This window comes from Podarcis pityusensis (genome assembly GCF_964106645.2).
Source record: "Podarcis pityusensis genome assembly, chromosome: 2".
NCBI lineage: Eukaryota > Metazoa > Chordata > Lepidosauria > Squamata > Lacertidae > Podarcis > Podarcis pityusensis.
In genome coordinates this window covers 13,365,672-13,391,847 of record NC_138029.1, presented here as the reverse complement: position 1 = coordinate 13,391,847, position 26,176 = coordinate 13,365,672, and the positions used below count along the sequence as shown (strand labels likewise).

At 47.5% G+C, this 26,176-nt stretch overlaps 1 protein-coding gene across 3 annotated transcripts in view; it reads right to left on the bottom strand.

The window, feature by feature from the left end:
* RARG (retinoic acid receptor gamma) overlaps positions 1-26,176 on the bottom strand; it is a 129,885-nt gene that overhangs the window by 10,118 nt on the left and 93,591 nt on the right. For all 3 annotated transcript variants that reach the window (XM_080994790.1, XM_080994791.1, XM_080994792.1), the window contains 3 exons: positions 10,640-10,788; positions 8,467-8,608; positions 1,367-1,527 (listed from right to left, as the gene is read on the bottom strand). In XM_080994790.1, the coding sequence (XP_080850916.1) occupies positions 1,367-1,527; positions 8,467-8,608; positions 10,640-10,788 (452 nt within the window). The remainder of the gene's footprint in view (positions 1-1,366; positions 1,528-8,466; positions 8,609-10,639; positions 10,789-26,176) is intronic.

Genomic DNA, 26,176 nt, shown 5'->3' with positions numbered 1-26,176 from the left:
TCTAAAGCATGTCAAAGTGCAAGTAGATAAATAGGTACTGCTCCGGCGGGAAGGTAAACGGCGTTTCCGTGCACTGCTCTGGTTTCGCCAGGAGCGGCTTAGTCATGCTGGCCACATGACCCAGACAAATGCCGGCTTCCTCGGCCTGTAAAGCAAGATGAGCACCGCAACCCCAGAGTTGTTCGCGACTGGACTTAATTGTCAGGGGTCCCTTTACCTTTACCTTTACAAATATATAGCTGGGGGTGAGGGGAGTTTCCCCTTAAAACAGGAAAGAATAACCCAGGGAGAACGCAATGCAAACTCAGAACAACGCAGAAGACTTCATATGCAACTAAATAATACTTAAAGGAGACCCGCTAAAATAAATACAAATTAATGAATTAACATCCCACCTTTCCACCAGGGCAGAACCCAATGTGGATCACACCAGCGCAAGTAGATAAATAGGTACTGCTATGGTGGGAAGGTAAACAATGTTTCTGTGCTCTCTGGCTTCTGTCATGGTGTTCCATTGCCACAGAAGTAGTTTAGTCATGCTGGCCACATGACCCAGAAAAGCTGTCTGCGGACAAACACAAGCTCCCTCGGCCTATAAAGTGAGATGAGCATCGCAACCCCATAGTTGCCTTTGACTGGACTTAACTGTCCAGGGGTCCTTTACCTTTTGCTTACCTAACTGAGGTAACATTGATTTCAATGGGCCTTTTACGAGTATGGTTTAGCTGAATACCATTTATCATTGTTGGTGAGGGTTACTGATATACATGCCCTCAATGTAAAGGTAAAGGGACCCCTGACCATTAGGTCCAGTCTTGACCGACTCTGGGGTTGCGGCACTCATCTCGCTTTATTGGCCGAGGGAGTCGGCGTACAGTTTCCGGGTCATGTGACCAGCATGACTAAGCCGCTTCTGGCGAACCAGAGCAGTGCACGGAAATGCTGTTTACCTTCCCGCCGGAGCGGTACCTATTTATCTACTTGCACTCTGATGTGCTTTCGAACTGCTAGGTTGGCAGGGGCAGGGACCGAGCAACGGGAGCTCACCCCGTCATGGGGATTCGAACCGCCAACCTTCTGATCGGCAAGCCCTAGGCTCTGTGGTATAACCCACAGCGCCACCCGCATCCCTTTCAATGTACAATGTACACAATTCAAATAAGAAATTCTACTCTGAAGAGTGAACCATTTAAATTACCCAGGTATAATATTTTCAGGGACAAGGTGTTTAGGGCCACACTTGATGCCTGCAGGCATGGACTGGGCTAGGATGAGATGTGCCCAGTGTTCCTGTCGCAGTTTGTTGTTTTCTACAGGGGACACGTATGAGCAAAAGAAGGGAGGAGAAACACGCTGCGGCTCTTACCGTTGTATATTTGCCCAGCTGGCAGAGGGAAGGGAAGGTTTCCTGGTGAGCTTTGCTGACCTTCTGGATGAGTTCTTCCAGCTCAGGTGTCATTTCGTAGCTGTCTACCACAACCTCCTCCTTCACGTCTTTTTTCTTCTTGTTGCGGTCGTTCCTCACGGCTGAAAGAGAGAGATGAGGGAAGGAAGGTGAGGAGGGAATTTCTTAGTGTGGGGAAGTTCCCATGTTCTTATGACCTGACCCCACCAAAAAATGAAATAAAAATCCCTCCATTTCCAGACACAGAGAAGAGAGAGAGCCGTGGCGGTTAGGCCGAGGCAACGTGCGTAGTGGGTTGGTGGAATCTCTGCCGAAATTGTTCGCAGACGGCACTGTGGGGACAGGGGCGCTGGCTCCCATCCAAGACGGGTCTGCCCGGTGAAATAAAAAAAAATAAGGTCTTAGATATATAATAAATGTTCATAAATGTACCAAGCAAACACGTACATAGATATGTGGACCACATGTCTGAAGCATGTTTTCTCTGCAAGGAGAGAGGGGGTGAGGGAACCTTCCCATTGTCTCAGGAATTGGGTAAGCACCATCTCAAAGGAATGGCCAGACTACCAGGAAAAGACTACCAGGAAAGGCAATCAGATAAGGCACTATCAGATAACCTGGCAGACAGGAAAAACAACAACATTCAAATTTCTGTTGTAGACCGCCTTTTCTGTGATGTAGGTATGATGTTTGTGGGGGGTGGTCTTGGGTTACACCCCTTCTGTGATGTATGTATGATGTATGGAGGGGTGGTCTTGAGCTCCAGGGCAGGGGATTTAAAATGTCTATATAAGGGCAGGCACACCTTGGTTCTGGGTCCTCCTCCTTTCCTGCGTGTGAGGGGAGCGCCCTGTTGCAACAGCGTTAATAAAGATCAGGCTTTCTAGCTGCTTTGCTTCTCAATATTCTCTGGTTGGCCTCTGTTATTTTCTCCGATCGATGGAGAACCTACAAAGGACTCTATAAGGGCTCTTGTGTCCCCCATAAGGGAATAAGGGCAGATTTTTGTTTATTACCGGGGAGACACCTCACCTAGAGATCTTCTACAACACAGCCTGTGGGTGAAACTGAAGCCTCTTGCCAGCCCTCTCAGCTCATCCCCAACTCCTGGCAACCTATAGCCTCACATGCTGTGTTTTTGCAGTGCCCTAAAGAAACATGGGGGCAGAAACTGGGCTACCAGCATCCACTGAAAACAGTTGCATGGATAGTTGCCAACCTCTGAGGTGGTGCGTCAAGGGGTATCAAGGCGGACCACTGAGCCCAAGCTCAGGAATCTTTTGCCCAATGAAGGACTCGATTCCATGACTCTGATATTACGAGCCTCATGTTCTACAAACTGAGCCACTCTGGACATATGTATATTGTTGTGACTGTCCTTTAGAGGGAAGGGTGTGTAAGAAATCTTTAACAACAACAACAACCACCACCATCAGGTGTATCTGAAGAAGTCTGCATGCACATGAAAGCTTATACCCAGAACAAACTTAGTTGGTCTCTAAGGTGCTACTGGACATATATATATATAATTTAGATTATTTAGGTTATTTATATTTATATTTATTTATTATTTACTATTTACTATTTATATATTATTTATATATATGGTGGTACGCTTCAGGTTACATACGCTTCAGGTTACAGACTCCGCTAACCCAGAAATAGTGCTTCAGGTTAAGAACTTTGCTTCAGGATGAGAACAGAAATTGTGCTCCGGTGGCGCGGTGGCAGCAGGAGGCCCCATTAGCTAAAGTGGTGCTTCAGTCAAGAACAGTTTCAGGTTAAGAACAGACCTCCGGAACGAATTAAGTACTTAACCCGAGGTACCACTGTATTTCAACTGCATCGGACCAACATGGCTACCTACCTGAATCTGCTTTTCATGCAGACGGTCCCAGGTTCAAATCCCCAGCATCTCCCGTTAGGGCTGTGTGAGACCCCTATCTGAAACCCTGAACTGCTGCTGCCAGTCAGTGTATACAGTGCTGAGCTAGATAGACCAGTATAAGGCAGCTTCCTATTTTCCTAGGAATTGAGTGCAGCCTACCTCTATAGAGCAGGGATTCCCAAACTTGCTCCACCTGTTTTGGGACTACAATTTCCACCATCCCTGACCATTGGTCCTGCCAGCTAGGGATGATGCGAGCTGGTAGTACAAAACCAGCTAGACACCCAAGTTTGGGAAACCCTGATCTAGTGTATCTGGGGAATGAATGGTAATTACCGTATTTTTCGCTCTATAGGACACACTTTTTCCCCTCCAAAAATGAATGGGAAATGTGTGTGCGTCCTATGGAGCGAATGCAGGCTTTCGCTGAAGCCTGGAGGGCGAGAGAGGTCGGTGCGCCCTGCCCCCTCTCGCTCTCCAGGCTTCAGGAAGCTATCCGCAAGCCTGGGGAGCTTGGCGGGAGTTCCCGCCGGGCTCCCCAGGCTTGCGGATAGCAGCCTGCATCCAGAAGCCTGGTTTGGAAGCTGGCGGTGGGGGAAAGCAGCCCTTCCCCCCCCGCCAGCCCCAAAGAGCAGGTCGAAAGGAACCCAAAGCCTCCAGAGCCCAGCGGGAAGTCCCGCTGGACTCCGGAGGCTTCGGGTGAATGCACCTTGAACGCACAGAACACACCTTGACTTAGAATCCCCCCCCCCCGTTCTCCCCCTCCTATGGTCCGGTGCGTCCTATGGTCCGGTGCGTCCAATAGAGCGAAAAATACGGTACTTTGGGATATAAACGGATGTCACCCACTCCACAACTGTCTTGTAAAAGTCCCAAATTCCACAGAAGCAGCATGGGATTAACTTTTTGGATTCTACAGGCACTTCCCTACAAGAGAACTCATATGTGGTTTTATTAAAGGTAAAGGTAAAGAGACCCGTGACCATTAGGTCAAGTCGTGGCCAACTCTGGGGTTGCGGCGCTCATCTCGCTTTATTGGCCAAGGGAGCCGGTGTACAGTTTCTAGGTCATGTGGCCAGCATGACTAAGCCGCTTCTGGCGAACCAGAGCAGCGCACAGAAACGCCGTTTACCTTCCCGCCAGAGTGATACCTATTTATCTACTTGCACTTTGACGTACTTTCGAACTGCTAGGTTGGCAGGAGCAGGGACCGAGCAATGGGAGCTCACCCCATCGCGGGGATTCGAACCGCCGACCTTCTGATCAGCAAGTCCTAGGCTCTGTGGTTTAACCCACAGCGCCACCCGCGCCCCATGTGGTTTTATTAGCTCTTTGTAAATTTTAATCTCCCTTTTGTACACCAAACCAGATTGTTTAAATAATAATTCACTCATTTATTTTTAAGGACAGTCTGGGGGACATCTCATGCTGTGGCGATTTTTAATGCATCACTGATGGAATAAGGGTTGCCAAGTTATTCCAGACCCTTAAGACTGCTTACCCTCCATTCTATCTACCTCATGGCATTCATTATCAAAAGTGGTTGAAGAGTCCATTGGCTGAAACCTTTCCTGGAAATAAGTCCCATTGAATATTTACTTCTGAGTAATGGCCCATTGTAAGATTGTGGAAGCTGGAGCAAGCTTGCTTTCTCCTGCTCTGGAGGATAGGACTGGGACCAATGGATTCAAGTTACAAGAAACTTGACTAAACACCAGGAAAAAAACTTTCTAAGAGCTGTTCTCCCTCGGGAATTGGTGGCTCTCCTTCCTTGGGGGGCTTTTATGCAGAGGTTGGATGGCCATCTGCCAGGGATGCTTTAACTGAGATTCCTGCATTGCAGGGGGTTGGACTAGATGCTTCTAGGTGTCCCAATTCTAGGCTTGCACTCACAGTCCCTCACTCTCAGTGAAGGCTGGTCCTTTAGGGGAAACTCCAGCGGGTGCAGAATGCCGCGGCGAGACTCCTTACGGGGTCCTCGCTGCGAGATCACATTCATCCGGTGCTATACCAGCTGCACTGGCTCCCGGTGGGGTACAGGATCAGGTTTAAGGTGCTGGTTTTAAACTTTAAAGCCCTATACGGCCTAGGACCCTCGTACCTACGGGACCGCCTCTCCTGGTATGTCCCACAGAGGAACTTACGGTCTTCAAACAAAAACATCCTGAAGGTCCCAGGCCACAGAGAGGTTAGGCTGGCCTCAACTAAAGCCAGGGCTTTTTCGGCTGTGGCTCCAATCTGGTGGAACGCTCTGTCACAAGAGACTAGGGCCCTGCGGGACTTGACATCTTTCCGCAGGGCCTGCAAGACAGAGCTGTTCCACCAAGCCTTTGGCCAGGGCACAGCCTGACTCCCTCCTTTGGCAATCTTCACAGAACTTTGGCCCAATGGCTGCCATCAATTTGATTTGAATTACTTTTATAATGAAATGATTTTAGAACGTTGTACTATTTTATTGTTGTTAGTCGCCCTGAGCCCGGCTTCGGCTGGGGAGGGCGGGATATAAAAAAAAATATATATATTATTATTATTAATGCCCCACCAACTTCATTCTGCATTTACCCAGTCCACAGCCTTCTTCCTTACACATCCCACAACGGAGAGCAAAGCTGCGTTGCTTGAGCAACGAGCTCCAGATGTATCCAAAAAAAAAGAAAACCAGAGAGACCCAGAACCAGTGCCCCCGGGCAAGGAATCTGGAGATGCCTGCGATGATTTCTCAGGAGTTTATCTTGGGCTGGCATGTGTGTGTTCAGGTGGGACGTGGGGTGGGGAGAAATTTTATCCTCTTCCCTCTCTCTCTCCAACCTAGGGGTGCCAGGAGCAGCAGCAGCACCAGTAACTCCCCCCCTCCCTCGCTTCCCCAGGCTCTGCCGGCACCCCTCCCTTTACCGAGAGTCCTGGGGTTGCGTGTGCACTCTCGCTGGCCTGAGCCTTCCCAGGCTGCCCTTCCTGTTCACCCCAGGATAAAGCGCCAGGGATCTGGGAACAGGATACGCCAATTGGCAGGATATACACTTTTAGCCACAGTCAGCACAATGCTGAAGGGGGTGGGGGGCTGCTGCCAGCCAAGCCATAGACCTCTTTGCAGCGGGGGGGGGGACACACACGCAAACTGAGAACCCTACTGCCTCAGGGTATTTCCCCCCCCCCCACCACCAACCTACTCTCCCCAGCACAAACACAAGCTTATGCCTTTGCTTTCAAGAGGCGAAAGCATATACAGTGGTACCTCGGGTTAAGTACTTAATTCGTTCCGGAGATCCGTTCTTAAGCTGAAACTGTTCTTAACCTGAGGTACCACTTTAGCTAATAGGGGCTCCTGCTGCTGCTGCGCCGCCGGAGCACGATTTCTGTTCTCATCCTGAAGCAAAGTTCTTAACCAGAAGCACTATTTCTGGGTTAGCGGAGTCTGTAACCTGAAGCGTATGTAACCTGAAGCGCATGTAACCCGAGGTACCACTGTAGGTTTAGCAGAAGTCTAGCTGTGAGGGTGAGCACCTCAACCCCCCAATTCCTTGGTTTTTCTGCTACGCCCCCCCCCCTGCTTAGCACTAAATCCCATTTGAGTCTACATGGGATACTGGGAGGGAAAGGGAGGAGGGACTGCGCTGGCCCAAATCCCTTAGGCCATCCGTTTCCTGTCTCTGTAGTGACAACCCATCGGGATAACATTCCTTCCCCAGCCAGCCAGCCAGCCAGCCATGCCCCACGCCCCTTGCCCAATCCTCTCCACCGACCGCCTCTCTCCCTTTAAAGTGACAGGCCCTCGGAAATAAATTGCCAGGTTTCGAGACATAGACATTCCTAATTAGGGGCTCTTAAAGAGACGGTGATTAATGTGAGCCCCGGCCCAGGCCAGCGCGAAGACATGCCTAAGCAGTTGGGAGTAAAAGCAACAGCCGCTGAGAGGCTCTCTGTCTCTTCGAAGGGCTGGGCAGCTGACAGCACTCTTGAAAGGGACGGCAAACTCCCCAAGCGGGGCAGTGACTAAAGTACCTCCCCCTCCACTGGGAGTTTTGTTTGTTTGTTTGTTCCTCTGTGGGAGTGCTCTCGGAATTATTTCCCCTCCAAGGAATACACATGGAAAACGTTTCATCAGAACAGAATATCGGCAGAGCTCTGTGTGTGCAGCCTTGAGGAGCAAGGCGGGAATAGTTGCAAACGGCAGTCTCCCGCTCACGCAGCTTTCCTGAAAAACCCACGTTGCCTTCTCAGTTCCAAGGTAAATGTTCCCCCAATGCTTTTCCTTGGGGGTGGAATGCATTGAAAAGCACCACCGTGGAAGGAAACGCAGCGGCGAAACCAGATACAGAAAGCAGATGGCTTCGCAGGAGTTTTCAGGCTGCGGGAACCAAAGATCCCTTCAGAAGCGCTGGCCCGGGTTGTGTGCCTCCTCTTAGATGTCCCTGCGATTGTATCTTGGCAACACAGGCCAATTACAAAATTCTACATTTGATGCGCAGCAAGTAAATTGACAGAGGCAGGCAGGAGGGACCTATGCGCAGACCACTCCTTAAAATAGTGAGGTTCCATTTGGGATGCATGCAAATATGTGCATGCACACAGATGTGAGGATGCAAGGGAAAATGTTCCTGCGTACCCATCATCTAAACGTGACATGGTCTGTGTACAAATCCATGGGGGGGGGGGGGGCAAAGAGAATCTGCCAATGGCTGTTGCCAACAAAAAACATAATACAGTGGTACCTTGGGTTAAGTACTTAATTCGTTCCGGAGATCCGTTCTTAACCTGAAACTGTTCTTAACCTTAAGCACCACTTTAGCTAATGGGGCCTCCTGCTGCCCCAGCGCCGCCAGAGCACAATTTCTGTTCTCATCCTGAAGCAAAGTTCTTAACCTGAAGCACTATTTCTGGGTTAGCGGAGTCTGTAACCTGAAGCGTATGTAACCTGAGGTACCACTGTATTCGAATGACTACTTCTGCGGTACATAAAACAGTAAGGCAGACATGGTCCTTGCACACACAGGCTGACAGTTTCAAAGTGTGTTACGTCTATGCCAGCGAATGGGGGCATGCATGCCACCCCATCTGAAGGGCACTGAATGGAACCTCCCTTTGCTTTCTGTTTTGTTTTACCTACTGTAATCTCATTTGCTATCATCCCTCACACACTGCCCCCCCCCACCCCCGGGCTTAGAACAGAGCTCACCTTCTTTGGACATGCCAACCTCAAAGCACTTTTGCAGGCGGCAATACTGGCAGCGGTTGCGGGTGACCTTGTTGATCTGACAGTTCTTGTCCCGGTGGCAGGTGTAGACCATGTTTTTCTGGATGCTTCGGCGAAAGAAGCCCTAAAACATCAGAGAGAGGGAGAAAGAGGAACAGGTGACCAGGTGGGTGATGCGGAAGGAAGGCACTTAGGTAGTTCCAAGCCTCCTTTCCAAGTCTCCTTTCCCAGTGCAAATTGTGATATCCACTGCCACCTTCTCCAAAACTCGCTGCTTCAGGTAGGACCGTTTTTGAAGCTTGGAGGCTGTTTCAGATGTCGTCACTTACCAGGGTGAAACTTCAGACCTGGCTATGACAGTATGAGTTTTGAATCTTCAGATCAGCGGAGTGGCTAGTGACTTTTGGGGCATGGGTCCATAGAAACAAATGTACATACAATTTGCAAATATGCACATGCCAGTTTAGACTTTAAATGGCACAGAAGGCAAACCAACTATTTCCATCCAGATCACCCCCAGGTTTAAGTCTGTCGCTTAATTTACGGCCCAAGTCAGATACCCCAAAACAGTACCTCTTTGATTCCTATTACCCCGGTTAATTTCCCAATTTATCCTGCTCCAAATCAATTCAATTCCTGTTCAGTTCCTTCCATTCCTTACACTCCAGATCATCTCCAAAAAAGGTCATCGTTGGGAGGCAAAAAGAGAACTGGCCTTTTTTGTGGTGGCTCCCCGGTTGTGGAATGCTCTCCCCAGAGAGGCTCGCCTGGCGTCATCATTACATGTCTTTAGGCACCAGGCAAAAGCATTCCTCTTTACCCAGGCCTATGGCTATTAAATAATCTATGGCCTGTGAAAGTGTGGAGAAGAGTTGACGGTTATTACGATGACTATTTTATTATTAGGCTGTCTGTCAGTGTGCTTTTTATTATGTGTTTTCATTGTATTTTTATCACTGGTGTTCTGGAATGTGTTTTTAACAATTGTACACCACCTTGGGATCTTTTGATAAAGGGTGGTATATAAATTGAATTAATAATAATAATAATAAATAATTTATGTAATATCCTACTGATAGCCCTTAATTTGATCCCTCTTTCCACTGAATTCACTACCCCACACAGGGAAACACCTGGGGCACTCAGAAAAAGATGCAAGGCCCCCTTGTTCTTTGGCCCACCTCTGACTTTTAAGTGTTTGTGTATCATAAGCAGCTGACTTGTAATGAATCAGACCTTCCGTTCTAGCCCAGGACAGTCTTCCCTGACTGGCAGTAGCAGCGACAGCTTTTCCAAAATCTCAGTCAGAGGGTCTTCCACTGCCTTGCCACTTGCGATCCTTTAACAGAAGTTGCCCTTTAAAGAGCTGGCATTTTGTAAGGGGCTGGGAAGTATGTGAACCAGGAAGTTCTGAGTCCAAACATCATCTTAGGCAAGTCACTATCTCTCCGCTCCCTCAGTATGGAGATAAAGGGCAGCAGTGGGGAACTCTTTCAGCCAGGGACCCTAGATCTTTATCTCCCACTCCGCCTGCAGGTCAGCTTTGATAGGGGAGACCACCGCCTGTCAATCATCTGCTGGCAGGTGAATGATAGGTGCACAGCTGTCCAAGTTGTGGAGCAAGTCAGGTGTGGAGCAGGTGGGCATGGTTTGGAGGACACAGCCTCACAGGCCAAATGAGTCAAGCAGAAACTTTTAACTATAGCTCTCAGTTCCAGCAACCACCCTCAAAGGTTCCCAAGGTGGAAAACACACTCTCCATATGTACGGATTCAGCCTCAGCCTGACGGATGTTAACCTGATGATCTTCGAAGTAGGTGCAGAATTTTCTGCAACCAGAAACCCCCCAATTCAACAAGCGGGACACAGGAGGATGCAAGTCAGCATGCATATGCTTGTTTTGCACATTTCATCTTGCTTGCATAATCTGTTTTTTTGGGTGTGGGCATGCAGCTTTAAATTCCCTGCTGCAACATTCCTTTGGACAAGGAAAGGAGGCCTGGGTGAAGCAGCCAACCCCACCCTCCTGGTCTGAACAGATGCCTGCTTGAACTCACGATTCGGGCGAGCTGCGCTGCAAGGAGCCCCCCAGCGCAGAGGGTTAGCTGAGGTGTGCGACAGCGTCTTGTGGGGTGGGGAATCTCCCTCCACTCACCTTGCAGCCTTCGCAGGAGCTGACCCCGTAATGATAGCCAGATGATTTGTCATTGCAGACGAAGCAAGGTTTGTAGACACGTGGGGGTGGGGGCGGAGAGGGGGAGCTGGGCACCATCTCCTCTGAACTTGTGCTCTGTGTCTCCACCGCTGCAGAAGGAAAGAGGGGAGGGTCAGGCAGAAATTTGGGACACTGTACACCCAAACAGCAGTCACGAAATTAAAAGACACCTGCTTCTTGGGAGAAAAGCAATGACAAACCTAGACAGCATCTTAAAAAGCAGAGACATCACCTTGCCAACAAAGGTCCGTATAGTGAAAGCTATGGTTTTCCCAGTAGTGACATATGGAAGTGAGAGCTGGACCATAAAGAAGGCTGATCGCCGAAGAATTGATGCTTTTGAATTAGGGTGCTGGAAGAAACTCTTGCGAGTCCCATGGACTGCAAGAAGATCAAACCTATCCATTCTGAAGGAAATCAGCCCTGAGTGCTCACTGGAAGGACAGATCCTGAAGCTGAGGCTCCAATACTTTGGCCACATCATGAGAAGAGAAGACTCCCTGGGAAAGACCCTGATGTTGGGAAAGATGGAGGGCACAAGGAGAAGGGGACGACAGAGGACGAGATGGTTGGATAGTGTTCTCGAAGCTACCAGCATGAGTTTGACCAAACTGCGGGAGGCAGTGGAAGACAGGAGTGCCTGGCGTGCGCTGGTCCATGGGGTCACGAGTTGGACACGACTAAACGACTAAACAACAACAACACCCAAACTTTGGTTAAAACATATTAAAAATGACAGCCTTTCGTTTCATTTCATTTTTAAAAATTTTATCTTAAGGAAGCTTCTACGACTCAAAATTATTGTGTGGAAAGTGTGTGGGGTTGTTTGCTCACCTGATTCACTCTGGGAAAGGGGGGGGGCTAGGCAGGGGGGCAGGAATTGCATCTGCTTTGCCCCATAATCACAATCTCAACAAGCTAAAGGAACTTCAGAAGGCAGAACAGAGTCCAGAAAGTTTGAGGGATTATCTTAGCATCATGGAACCATCAGAGGGACCGGCATTACAAATAACACATCCAAGATTCTGAATCTATAAAGTAATTTACGAACTTTGGCTGCATTTCAACTCGCATTAAAAATCTCTCACACATCCTCAAAATGCTTTCTGGCACCTAAAAGACTTAACAGATTGATTGGGGCATAAGTGTTTGTGAACAGAGAGCCCATTTTATCATCAGATACAAAAATAAAATAAAAAAAATCATTCATCTAGTCGTGCATCAATCATGCCTTGGTCTAGGAAAGATTATGCTATGAATAAATGTTTTCATCCATAATGAATGGTTGTTCACGATATGCTGCGATCAATCTGTTAGTCTTTAAGGTGGGACATAGGTGCCCCAAAAAATACACTGTAACACATTAAACTGGCTCCCAGCAGTGGACAGTGTGGTGCAGTGTAAACGCACGGGCAGGAGTGCTGGATTGGCTCTGCTGTCATCTGTTTCCACCACGCTGACGTCCCACACCTTTCCTTCCCACTAAGCATCAGTCAGGTAAGTGCTGCTGCCACCCCCACCATGCCACCCACTGTTGATGACCAGCCTTCTGAAATCATAAAAAAGGTAAAGGGACCCCTGACCATTAGGTCCAGTCATCTCGCTTTACTGGCCAAGGGAGCCGGTGTACAGCTTCTGGGTCATGTGGCCAGCATGACTAAGCTGCTTCTGGCGAACCAGAGCAGCGCATGGAAATACCGTTTACCTTCCTGCCGGATCGGTACCTATTTATCTACTTGCACTTTGACATGCTTTCATGTCAAAGGAGCAGGAACCAAGCAACGGGAGCTCACCCCATCACGGGGATTTGAACCGCCGACCTTCTAAAATCATACAGTGTTAGAAACTCAGGTATATAAGCTAGGCACCAAATGTGTAGTTGCCATTTGGGGGCAAGATGGCTCTAAAATCTTATTTTTCAAGGGATGCATTGTCTGTGATTGGTCATCAGGTAGTTCAGATGACTACCTTGAGCTAGGTTAAGAACTTTGAAACCTTAAAGAAGAAAAGTCGCTTGATAATGGCCTATTCCTATCTCTTTTTCCTAATGTTGACACAGACCATTCAGTGTAGGAATATTCTTTACAACTGTGAGCAGGGCTGTGGGATGGGGACTCAGGGGTGCCCAATTTTTTCTCAAAATTTGATGAAGTGAACATGCGTGAGGGCTGACCAAAGTTGTTGACCCTTTTTTTAGGATTGAAGTTGTTGATTTTATTTTGCAGTTGGGGGGACTTGAGGAAGAGAGAAAATTGCTTGCCGAATGACACCTCATGGCTGAAGGGGATCATACTTTATCAGGAATATGCTGGGATATATTCCTTATAATATACATGGGAGTAAGTGACTAGAGACAGGACAGTTGGGACTGGCGGTGTGGAGTCAGCCATACAGTGAGCAGGCAAATGGCGTAAGTGTGCATTACTTACAGTGAAGTTGCCTGGGAAGGAGGAAACATTAAAAAGATTTAGTCCTAAACTCCCAGCCTCTTGCCCTCACCATGACCCATAACGCCTGGACAGAGTTCCTTCGGTTCAAACAGCATTTTCCACCGCCCCCCAACCCCGGCAAGCCATGAAACTGTTTGCAATTCTAGCTTTCAACACAGACTGAATTTCCTGTGACAAGACCCTAAATGCCACATTCCAGGCCAAACAGGTTGGAATTGTTACCAGAGCTGTGTAACCCAATCCCTTCCCCTGGGGGTGGGAAGAGAGGAATGACCCTGCCCAAAGGAGACATAGGTTAGAAAAGCTGGGGAGGAAATACGGGGGGGGGTAGTTTTAGTCCACTTTCCCCTCCTGCAAAAGGTCTGTATTTAGCGTTCCCCCCCCAAAAAAAAATTAAGGGTGTTTCCATTTTTAGGGTGGTGAAGCCAACAGCAGATTCACAACATTCATTTAAAGCAGCCTTTCTCAACCTGTGGGTCCCTAGATGTTGTTGAACTACAACTCCCATCACCCCTAGCAAGCAAGGCCAGAGCTCAGGGATGATGGGAGTTGGAGTCCAACAACATCTGGGGACCCACAGGTTGAGAACCGCTGAATTTTAAAGCATATCCAATGCACATTCAAAGCACATGACTTCCCCCAAAGAATCATGGGAACTGTAGTTTCCCATAGCTACAATCCCAAACACCCTTACCTACAGGATTCTTTGGAGGAAGTCATGTGCTTTGAATGTGTGTTGGATGTGCTTTAAATCATGTATAGTGTAGATCTGCTCAAATGGTGACATTCTCCTTACATGGTGAATGTGGACTCAGTCTATATGGTAACCCTGGCCATTAACCATAATAAAACGACTTGTATTACTGTATTTTTTGCCCTATAGGACGCACTTTTCCCCCTCCAAAAATGAAGGGGAAATGTGTGGGCATCCTATGGGGCGAATGCAGGCTTTCGCTGAAGCCTGGAGAGCGAGAGGCGTCGGTGCGCACCGACCCCTCTCGCTCTCCAGGCTTCAGGAAGCTATCCGCAAGCCTTGGGAGCCTGGCAGGAGTGCCCGCCAGGCTCCCAAGGCTTGAGGGCAGCAGCCTGTTCTGGGGGCTGGGGTCGGGGGAAGCTCGGGCTTCCCCCGCCCCAGCCCCGCGCCTGGGGAGGGGGAAATAATTTTTTTCCCTTTATTCCCCCCCCCCCCAACCTAGGTGCGTCCTATGGGCCGGTGCATCCTATAGGGCGAAAAATACGGTATACGGTAGCCCTGCTTGTAGGTTATATTCATAGCTTTTTTAAATAAAAAAGTGTTTCACAATTACGATCATTCCACCCGGGTTTAACTTAAAGTCCGGATTAGGAAGCCAGCTCCATTTTTCTTCTTTTCTAGTGCCAGTTTTGGCACTAAAGTTCACTATGAGCTGCTTCGTGGGCATCACTCAGCAGTTCCAAACCTCCAATTGATATCCCTAATGTGTTTGTTTTCTCATTCATTCACAGGACCAGGCAGAAGGTGACTTCTTTCAGAAAACACATTTTAAAGCACATTGGAAGCATGTCTTCTCACCCAAAAAATCATGGGAACTGTAGATTCTTAAGGGTGATTGGAATGGTAGCTCTGTGTGGGGTAATGAAAAATTCCCAGGTTTTGGGGGGGTGCTTTCCATTGTACGCAGCCTAAAACTGGAGCAAAATGATCCCCCCAATAGATAAAGCAAGGGACGCAGGTGGCACTGTGGGTTAAACCACAGAGCCTAGGACTTGCCGATCAGAAGGTCAGCGATTTGAATCCCCGCGATGGGGTGAGCTCCCGTTGCTCAGTCCCTGCTCCTGCCAACCTAGCAGTTCAAAAGCACGTCAAAGTGCAAGTAGATAAATAGGTACCGCTCTGGCGGGAAGGTAAACGGCATTTCTGTGCGCTGCTCTGGTTCGCCAGAAGCGGCTTAGTCATGCTGGCCACATGACCTGGAAGCTGTACGCCGGCTCCCTCGGCCAATAAAGCGAGATGAGCGCCGCAACCCCAGAGTTGGCCACGACTGGACCTAATGGTCAGGGGTCCCTTTACCTTTAATAGATAAAGCAACAACATTGCAGCTGTCAAGTTGATCGCAGGGATGGGTTGTTCAGAAAATGTGGGTGCTTGTGCTGAGAATTCCCTGCCTACAATACAACAGGGATCACAGGAGTGAAGGGTTATAAGATTCCTCCCTCACCACCACCCCCTTCACCTTCCTGCTATCTGCAATATCTCCCAGCACAAACTCTTGTTTGCAAAAGGAAAACAGCACTTCGCAGGCCACTCTAACCACAATAGATAAGCAGCATAGACAAACTCCATGCAGCCATCATGTCTCTTGAGCTCAGTTCTTATAAGTGACCCTGCAATAAACAAACCCAGCCTTCCCAACAAATAACCCTCTGATGAATATTAATTTCCCACAACAATAACGGCTCATTTGTGTGTTTCCTTCTCACTGCCTTCTAAATGACTCCACAACAAACAAGCTAATGCACAGCAGCCCAGAGCTAAGCAACAAAACTCACTCTGTTAGCCTATGCCAGGCATCCCCAAACTCAGCCCTCCAGATGTTTTGGGACTACAATTCCCATCATCCCTGACCACTGGTCCTGTTGGCTAGGGGTGATGGGAGTCTGAAATATGCTTGTTCACATGGCCTATCCGACCTCTTTAATTCCTAAGTAGATTTAAACCCTTCAGTCCAGTGTTATTCAGCCTTAAGTCCCAGATGTTCTTGCACTACAATTCCCATCATCCCTGACCACTGGCTAAGCTGGCTGAGGAAGATGGGAGCTGGGAGTTCAACAATTCCAAAGGCTGAGGGGGAAACAGCCTTGGTACAGGGATGCAAGACAGCATCTTAAAAAAGCAGAGACATCACCTTGCCAACAAAGGTCTGTATAGTTAAAGCTATGGTTTTCCCAGTAGTGATGTATGGAAGTGAAAGCTGGACCATAAAGAAGGCTGATCGCCGAAGAATTGATGCTTTTGAATTATGGTGCTGGAGGAGACTCTTGAGAGTCCCATGGACTGCAAGAAGATCAAGCCTCTCCATTCTGAAGGAAACCAGCCCTGAGTGCTCACTGGAAGGACAGATCCTGAAGCTGAGGCTCCAGTACTTTGGCCACCTCATGAGAAGAGAAGACTCCCTGGAAAAGACCCTGATGTTGGGAAAGATTGAGGGCACAAGGAGAAGGGGACGACAGAGGACGAGATAGTTGGACAGTGTTCAGGTGTCTCACCTGAGGAGAGCTTTAGAGGTGCTGACAGCAGACCCTGACTCAGCATCTCCACACACACACACCCCATCAGCCAAGAAGTTGCCCAGTACAGTGGTACCTCGGCTTAAATACTTACGGTAATTCGTTCTGGAGGTCCGTTCTTAACCTGAAACTGTTCTTAACCTGAGGTACCACTTTAGCTAATGGGGGTTCCCGCTGCCACTGCGCTGCCGGAACACGATTTCTGTTCTCATCCTGAAGCAAAGTTCTTAACCCAAGGTACTATTTCTGGGTTAGTGGAGTCTGTAACCTGAAGCATCTGTAACCCGAAGGACCACTGTATCACGTAGCCCCATGCCTAAGGACAGTTCGGAAGGCGCAGATCAGGCCAGCTGATGCCCAGCCATATCCACACTTTCAAAAGTGTTCAGGAACAAAGTAGGCCACACCAATCGGAACAAAGTGGAAATTCAGTGTTAATTAATGTTTTGTTTACATATACGCAAGGAAAAGGAAAAGGAAAAAGAGGCATGTGAGGCCCAGGTGAAATTAAGCAACAGGCCAGATCTAGCCCCTAAACTGGAGATTCCCTGCCTTAGTGTTTTGTCAGCACTTGCACCGATCACCTTTTCGGTGGTGACAGCTGATTGCATCAACCAGCTGTTTGCTGTTAATGCCTAACAGCTGATCAAAAGGGTCAGTAGCTGATTGAACCCCACAGCTCCCAGTTAAGTGACGTATCTACAAGTTTCATCTACAAGTTTCATCGTCCTTCAAGCTGATTAGATAACATGCTTCCTCTGTATTAGACTACTAGTAGCGTATAAACCAGCATGGAGATGGTGCGTGGATGCCACTTGGAATGAATCGCATATTTTTATAGTATACATTTGTAGACACGTAAAAGTGTCAGCTGCTTTGGTCAATGTCTACCCCAAATGACTAAACTCAGAACTCAGCTACATCAGTAAAGAAACAGCTAATTTGAATGTGCAATAAACATGCAACACCAGATGGCGCAAGAGAGCAGGAAATTTTTAAGCACAATTTCTCATAGAGATTGTTTTCTTTTGTTGAAATTATCTAATTTCTGACTTATTTAGAGCATTCTCCCCCAGCCCCCGCCCCACACCCGTGTTTAGATCCACCCACAGTGGTATTAGAAGGGACCTTCCTCTCTCCAAAGCTGTCAACAGTGAGATAGGTTGACCAATGTTAAAGACCACTATATATATAGACTGCAATGACTTAATCACAATTAATATATGTGTGCTTCTGAGTTGGTAAAAGCTGCAGGAGATGACTCTGGCCACATAATTTTCATGTGGGCAGGGACTAATAATAATAATAATAATAATAATAATAATTTTTATTTATACCCCGCCCTCCCCAGCCAAGGCCGGACTCAGGGCGGCTAACAAGCAATAATTAAAGTAAGTTGAATGAATACAACTTAAAAACAAAATTAAAATACAACATTAAAATACTGAAACATTAAAATATTAAAATGTAGCCTCATCGCAGGAGGAGAAAGGAAAAGAAAAAAGAAAGAGGGGGAGGGAATCAAATTGACTCCAAGCCAAAGGCCAGGCGGAACAACTCTGTCTTACAGGCCCTGCGGAAAGAAATCAGATCCTGCAGGGCCCTGGTCTCATGAGGCAGAGCGTCCCACCAGGCCGGGGCCAGTGTTGAAAAGGCCCTGGCTCTGGTTGAGGCTAATCTAACGTCTTTAGGGCCCGGGACCACTAGGGTGTTGCTATTTATGGACCTTGAGGCTCTCTGTGGGGCATACCAGGAGAGGTGGTCCCGTAGGTACGAGGGTCCTAGGCCGTGATTTTTTATACAAAATTTATATTTATATTTTTTATACAAAAACCCACCCGCAGCAGTATCTTTGTCTTGCTCCAACATGGGAATTCTGCTTTCCATAGAATCGTAGAGTCGTGTCAGAACCCAAAAGTTTCCCTTTCACAAAAGGGTTTGTATTTTCCAAGTGGGAGTTCAGCATTTAACTTAATTATGAGCAGGCCTGCATTTTGTCCAGCAATTGTTTGACATGGAGTGCTGCTCCCATGTCCTGAAGCACCTGTGTACCCAGAGAAGCCAGGATTCAGCTGCACCTTCCTAATGTGCGCAAACACGTGTGTTTTTGAAGGCGCATAACTGTTAATGCTTTGTGGGCACACTGTAGGAAATACCAGAGTAATGCCAGCGGCAAAAACAAGGTTGTTGCATAAAATGTGGAGCCACTCTTAAGATACAGCTGGGAGGGAGAGTCAGTGTCTCTGTTCTTGGCATCCCAGGGGCACCAGTATTAACAGGCTTCGTGATTCAACGTGGCACCTTCCATTTCCCCACAGGGAAATGGCTAAATAGAGTATCCATTTCAAAGCCACTTAAGTCCTTCACATAGCAGGAGTCCAGGCTGCAGGTTGTCACTGTGATGAGATTTCCAGGACTGAGCCCCTTAATAGAGACAGGGCTTTAGGGCAACTGGCAAGCTGGGAGCTCAGCCTAGACCCCCTCAGTTTCCCATATGCCCCCTCCTCCCCACAGAAAAGTCTAATGAGTTCCTTTCTTTATTACACACCACAGCTTCTCTGTCCAACATGGCAGCTCTTAAAGGCCTCCCTATTCACTGCGCGACCAACAATGCACCATAGAGAGAGCTCTCTCCCTTATTTTACAAACCTCTGCAGCTTTCTGCTGCCTGCAAACCAAGCCACAAGCAAATGGGTGTGGGAAGCTGAGGGGCATACAAGGCTAACCCCAGCACAGCCCTTTGTTGGTCTTTGTACTTAGAGCAGGTGAAGAATGAGCCTGTTGCTTGCATTTTGGTTGGCTTGTGCTGGAGCACATCTGTGAGAGAAACCAATGTCCGGGCCTTATGTGAAATATGGCCTATTAAAAACTGGTTGCTGCTAAGGTGCCCACATCATTCAGGTCCTTTAAACGTAATTATTCAGCCCTGGGTCCCCAGGTGTTATTGGACTACAACTCCCATCATCCCCAGCCAGCTTGGCCAATGGGCAGGAATGATGGGAGTTATAGTCCCATTGTCGTCATCTGCGGGCCTGAGATGGAAGAAGGCTGCTTTGAAAGGCCTGCACAAGTCTTCTCCCACGGCAACATCTTTGTTTCAGCTTTATGCATGTGCTTTAATTTTAATTCTTGCAGTAATCTTGAGAAGCAGATCGCTCTTGTTCTTGTTCTGTCAACAGAGAACGGAGGCAGAGAGACAGGTCTCAACATTTTATTCACTGGTCCCCACAGGTATTGTCTTAGGAACCACTGTTTGTTTCTCCTTGTCAGTGATTCAGGGACTGCTTAGGTAAGGATGTTCGCTAGGCAACTGTTTCTAAGCGATGCCTCTTAAGGGATCTCTTGGGTAAGAGCTGAAGTACAATTTTAGATTGTACTTGGGTCTGACAATGCTGGGTTCATGACCCACACTCATTTCTTGCCCTTGGGAAGGCAAATCTCATGATAGCAGCAGCTGCTGCTGAGCTACAGGGCTGGGGAACTTGCGGTCCTCCAGGTGTTGCTGGACTCCATCTCCCATCATCCCTGACCATCATCAATGGTGGCTGGGGACTGGGGCTGATGGGAGCTGGAGTCTAACACAATCCGGAAGGTCATGGGTTCCCCATCCAAGGCAACAAGGTACAGATTTAAAACTGGTGAGTCGAAGGCAAGAAGTCCCACCGAACAGACTGAGGGGTCTGAAGATGGTCTAAAAGATGTATGATGCAAGCAACTCCTTTCAGAACTGAGAGTTTTAACTACTCTGCCCTTTCTCACCCTGGATAGGGTCTGTAGGGAATGTTCACTTTCCAAAAGAGAGAGATGCCACACACCATTAAGCAAGGCTCACTGGGAACAATAATGTTCTCTGGAGCTAGGTAGAAGGTGATCCTGACACACATGGGAAGAGATCTCAGTGAGTTCTTAATTTATTCCAGCACCAGGGCCTGGTTTCTGTCCATGGCTTCTGCCAGAGCCTATGAGTCACTCCTGGGAGCATGAACCTTACACTGCTTTGCTCATAGGCTCTTTTGGTGTTACTGGCATCTGTCTATTTCAAGAGTCAATGGAGTGCACCTCCAGGGGTGAAGTCAAACCACTGTGTTAGCAGCACCTAAGGAACCTCACTGATGTGGTTCAAAGCAGAGCAATACGTTTGTCACCAGCTGGGCTGCAAGAGTTGCGGAACGGAGGCATACAAGGACCCATCCAACTGTATTGGGAACACCACTCTGGATTTGCGCAAAGGAATCCTCCTAAAGTCTTTTCTTCTCCCAAAGATGCCATGCAAGGCAGTGGAGGTTTAGGACCAGAGTTTTCCTTCTCCTGGATGGGCTACCTTCCAGGTTTAGCAGGCTGAATTCTTATGTTATTCCTACACTGCATGACTAAAAGGCAAAGAGTAGATTCACACCTTCAACATCCATCAGTCAAGAGGAATAAAGATGTCTCCTTCAGGCAGAGGCATGGTCAGAATCAGACAGGGGTCAAGATCTGAGGTGGACAGAGAGGGCTGGATAAAAAGGCCAGAAACATATGCAAGGTCAAAGTCAGGTATGCAACATGATCCTCAGCAGCTGCCAGCAATAAGAAAAGGAGTAGAATTCAGCAGCCTCAGAAGAGCAGCATGTGTCTCAGACTGAAGAGCTTCTCTAAGGCTGGAGCTTTACAGAGCTTGGTTTGTAAGGACTGGCCCTTGGGGATCAGCTGACCGGCTTTTCGGACAGTCTTGGTACTTAATACTAGGTGGCAACCTCAATGCATGGAGCCAAGTCTGCTGGACTGGCCACAGATGAAATGATGGAGCATCAATGGCAAAGCACCAGAGGTTCAAGACACAAACAGCAGCGTCATACACCTTCATCCTTGGATTCCATTTCCAAACTCTGGCCTGGCACATTCTCAGCAGCAAATGTTCTCTGTTTGTAAAATGGAAGCAACTGGTCAAACTCACAGGGTTCTTGTGAGGATGGATCATGCATTAAAGAGATGTTGGAAGCACTGCAAGCTAGAGTAGCTTCCTGCTATGGCTCTTCTCCTGGTCTTGATATAAATTTGACTATCACCCACCATTGCCACCACCAGAAAAAAAAACCTTTTTAACCATGAGAAGGGAGGGAAACATTTAAGGTTCGCCAATTCCTGTTTATCCATTCCGCCAGAGCCCCTTTTCCTGTCCTTGCAAACCTCTCCAGTGGAGTCTTCATCAGCATCAGAGAAGAAGGGACAATTAGAAGCTCATGAATTTTAACTCTCTGCATTATCCTCTTCTTTCAGATAAGACAATAGGCCTTTGGAGGCTGTTCCCTTGGCTCCAACAGTGCATGACTGGCTCCCTAGGGCCAGGAGATAGAGGCAGACAAAAGGAGGCCCTGCCAGGTGATTAGATCTCACTGGAAGGCCTTTATTTACCTGAAAACAGCCCATAAACACAGAGGGTTGTGTCTGAAAAGCTGGTGAGAATTAAGGGAGATGGATAAGAGAGAAAGAATGCCAGGTAACACAAAGAGACAAACACACACCCAGTAATGTGGAGATGTGCCATCACAGCTTTTAATTGCAAAGCTCAGAATCTATAAGTTTTGGCAAGCCCAAACTCCTGGAATTCCATGAACTACATCAGAGCAATCTTTCTTATATCAGGAAGAGATAATGTGGTGGTGGGTATATTTTATTTATTTAAATGCATGCAAAGCATTTGTGCTTCACAGGACTCTTCATCAGGCAGACTAGAAAGACAAAGTTCTAGTTATGGGTCTGCCGTAGTTTAAACAAAATAAATAAAAAAAATCTTCCAATAGTACCTTAGTTTGTTATTGGTATGAGCTTTCGTGTGCATGCAGTGTACCTGAAGAAGTATCTGAAGAAGTGTGCATGCGCACATCTTCAGATAGCTTATATCAAGAACAAACTTAGTTGGTCTCTAAGGTGCTACTGCACAATTTTTTTATTTTTCTATATATTTCAACTGTGTCAGACCAACACGGCTACCTACCTGAATCTAGAACTGTAGCAATAGTTCCGTAAGTGAAATACGGTTGCCAACATTTTGCTGGCCCCTGCTAATATATCTTAAACTAAATCAAAAGACAGAAACTTCTACTTTGCAGAGATAAATATTAACTCATGCTAAAGTCTGCAAATCCATCTCCTACTGAAGGGACCAATAAATGACTTGGCAACCATAAAGTGAAGTGATTCTGTTCCAGACCTCTTCTTCAAGCACACATGTTTGGGGGGGGGGGGATAAAATAAAATATTCAAAATAAAGTTGATCAATTTAACTTGATAGGCTGTCTCCGCAACTCACTTATTTATTTCTTAAATATACTGTTTAATATAATAAAAACTTACAATAAAAAGAACCATACGGAAAATGAAGAAAAAAAATCAGTTAATGTTTCCTTAAAAACTGGATGAAAAGAAGATAAATACACAACTGTTTATCACAAATAAAACCAGAGAAGCGCAAAAAACAAACAAACAAAAAATTCAAGTGGCAGAGTCCAGGAAACTTGGTTATACAGTGGTACCTCGGGTTACATATGCTTCAGGTTACAGACTCCACTAACCCAGTACCTCGGGTTAAGAACTTTGCTTCAGGATGAGAACAGAGGCAGCGCGGCAGCAGCGGGAGGCCCCATTAGCTAAAGTGGTGCTTCAGGTTAAGAACAGTTTCAGGTTAAGAACGGACCTCCGGAACAAATTAAGTACGTAACCAGAGTTACCACTGTATATGCTTTTTTTAATGCATTGGAAGGTTATTATTGTTTTTACCCCGCATTCAGAGGATGGCTGCTATAATCAAGAATGCCCACTTCTACACTGTCACCAAGTGACACTCAGCTGGTCATTTTGCAATAGCTGCAGCTTCTGAACTATGTGTACAATACACTAAAAAGGTAAAGGTAAAGGACTCCTGACAGTTAAGTCCAGTCGCAAATGACCCTGGGGTTGTGGCGCTCATCTCGCTTTACTGGCCGAGGGAGCCAACGTTTGTCCACAGACACTTTTTCTGGGTCATGTGGCCAGCATGACTAAGCCGCTTCTGGAGAAACCAGAGCAGCGCACGGAAACGCCGTTTACCTTCCCGCAGGAGCGGTACCTATTTATCTACTTGCACTTTGACGTGCTTTCGAACTGCTAGGTTGGCAGGAGCTGGGACCGAGCAACGGGAGCTCACCCCGTCGCGGGGATTTGAACTGCTGACCTTCCGACCAGCAAGCCCTAGGCTCAGTGGTTTAGACCACAGTGCCACCCGTGTCCCTTGTGTACAGTCCATTACAGTACCCTAATTTTCTGCACAGTTACTAAAGGTGCAAGAGAGCCCTGCCCTGTCTTGCACCTACCCAACCTAGAACCCAGGGACCCGCTGCTAGGCAAAGGAGATACAGTGGTACCTCGGGTTACATACGCTTCAGGTTACATACGCTTTAGGTTACAGACTCTGCTAACCCAGAAATAGTGCTTCAGGTTAAGAACTTTGCTTCAGGATGAGAACAGAAATCGTGCTCCGGCGGCGCAGCAGCAGCAGGAGCCCCTATTAGCTAAAGTGGTGTTTCAGGTTAAGAACAGTTTCAGGTTAAGTACCACTGTAGATGAATGATGGGTTAGAAGGACAACCTGTTCTGAGGTGGTATAAGGCATGTGGCTGCGTCTTGCAGGAGAAGACTTATCACTGTGAGCAAACTTGGCTTTCACAGAAGCTTGTCTGTTGTCACCAATCTTGTCATGAACAAAGCTCTAGAGAAGCATTCAAGGAACCCCAGGAGTTTGCTTCTGTGGACCAGAGAAGCAAGCTTTGGAAAATGGCCTCCAACTGCCCCCACACCATCAGAACTGGGAAGGAGCAAAAAAAAGTCCCTTCCCTGTGCAGTTTTGCAGAGGATGTTTCAGAGCCAGAGTACAGACTTGTTTCCCTGGATTCCCCAATTGTATTTGACAGCTCCCGCCTTGTTTGCCCGGAGTCACACAGCGTGAAGTATGGAAGGAGCCCAGGGTGGCAAAGGGACCACAGCCAAGGCCACCCAGAGCTCGCTGCAAGGCCGCCGGAAGCCAAGCTGTCGGGCTTTTTGAGGCATCGTTAAGCGAGATAAAGAGTGTGTTCTGCAACAGGTGGGAGCAGAGGGCAGGAAATAAATTCCGCAGCAGGACAGGGCTCTCCCGCCTCCATGAACGGGGGAAAGAGCAGGCCTGGCCATAAATCGCCCCCGTGCTGACAGCAATCTGATGCTCCAACAGAGGGAACAAACCCAAACACATTCCCAGAGGGCAGAAGGCCAATGCACCTTCACGGAGGCGGAACAAGCGGCATGAAATATGGTGGCTGGCCCATGGGAGTGGACGTCTGTGTCCAGTCCTTGTCCTCTGGGGAACAAATGAGAGCAGGAAATCCTAATACGCAGCCCAGCAGGAACTCAAGAGGCAGCATATTAATCATAATTCCACATACTTCCATAGCCAGCTGATTGCATAAAATGCCTCTCAAAGCTAGAATCATTCTTTGGTTCTTCATAATCAGGTGGTAGAATTTTGGGTCGTATCACTGCAGGGGCAGCCAAGTTTTTTAAAAACATTACTCATTTAAAACACAGGGAGACATACACACACACAAAACCTCCAAGCATGCAGTCAACTAGCACATGGGGGGGGGACATTTAGCATACCCCTATAAAGGGGATTTCTTTTAGGGGGGATGTTAAAAAGTATTACCATCCTTTTGGCAGGAACTGGCAGTCTTAAGTGGCACAGTCCAGAATTCTGCCACCTTGTTCTTTATAATATGTGGGTCAGTTCCACGCTCCGTTCATCTTCACAACCCTTTGAAGTCAGTAATAAAAATTGCATTTTACAGGCAAGGAATCCCAATTACAATTTCAAACATGCAACAACAAAATAAAGTAAAACAAACCATCCAGATGCAAAGTAGATCTGTCTCTCCAAGTGCGTTTTACTAGGTCTTAATAAAAAAAAAAATGGTTTATCTGTTCTGTTCTCTCTTATGAAATCACATGCATATTCTTGTACTGAAATATGGACTGGGCATGAAAACGTGAGATGGACCATCTGCCCTGAAGCTGAGGGATTAGAAAGAGAAAGTTACCATATACCGTACTAGAGGAGACTGGCTATACCCACACCATACATTTAGTACAGTGGACGCTCGGGTTGCGAACATGATCCGTGTGGGAGGCACATTCGCAACCTGCAGCGCTGCGTCTGCTCATGTCGTGATTTGGCACTTCGGTGCATGCGCAAAGCGCGATTTAATGCTTCTGCACATGTGCAAACGCCAAAACCCGAAAGTAACCCGTTCCGGTACTTCTGGGTTTGGAGTGGTGCGCAACCCAAAAATGCACAACCTGTAGCGTCTGTAACCCAAGGTATAACTGTACATCCTGTATACAGTGCTACCTCGGGTTAAGAACTTAATTCGTTCCGGAGGTCCGTTCTTAACCTGAAACTGTTCTGAGGTACCACTTTAGCTAATGGGGCCTCCCGCTGCCGCCGTGCAATTTCTGTTCTCATCCTGAAGCAAAGTTCTTAAACCAAGGTACTATTTCTGGGTTAGCGGAGTCTGTAACCCGAGGTACCACTGTACTGTACATCCTGGGAATCGTAGTTTCCCCCTCACACAGAGATACAATTCCCAGCACCCTTAACAAACTCTAGGAGGTCTTCCCCACCACCTGCTACCTGATCCTTTTGAATGGAGAGGCCATGTTTTAACTTGGAACCTTATCTAATGTTGTTGGACTGGATAGCTCAGTTGGTTAGA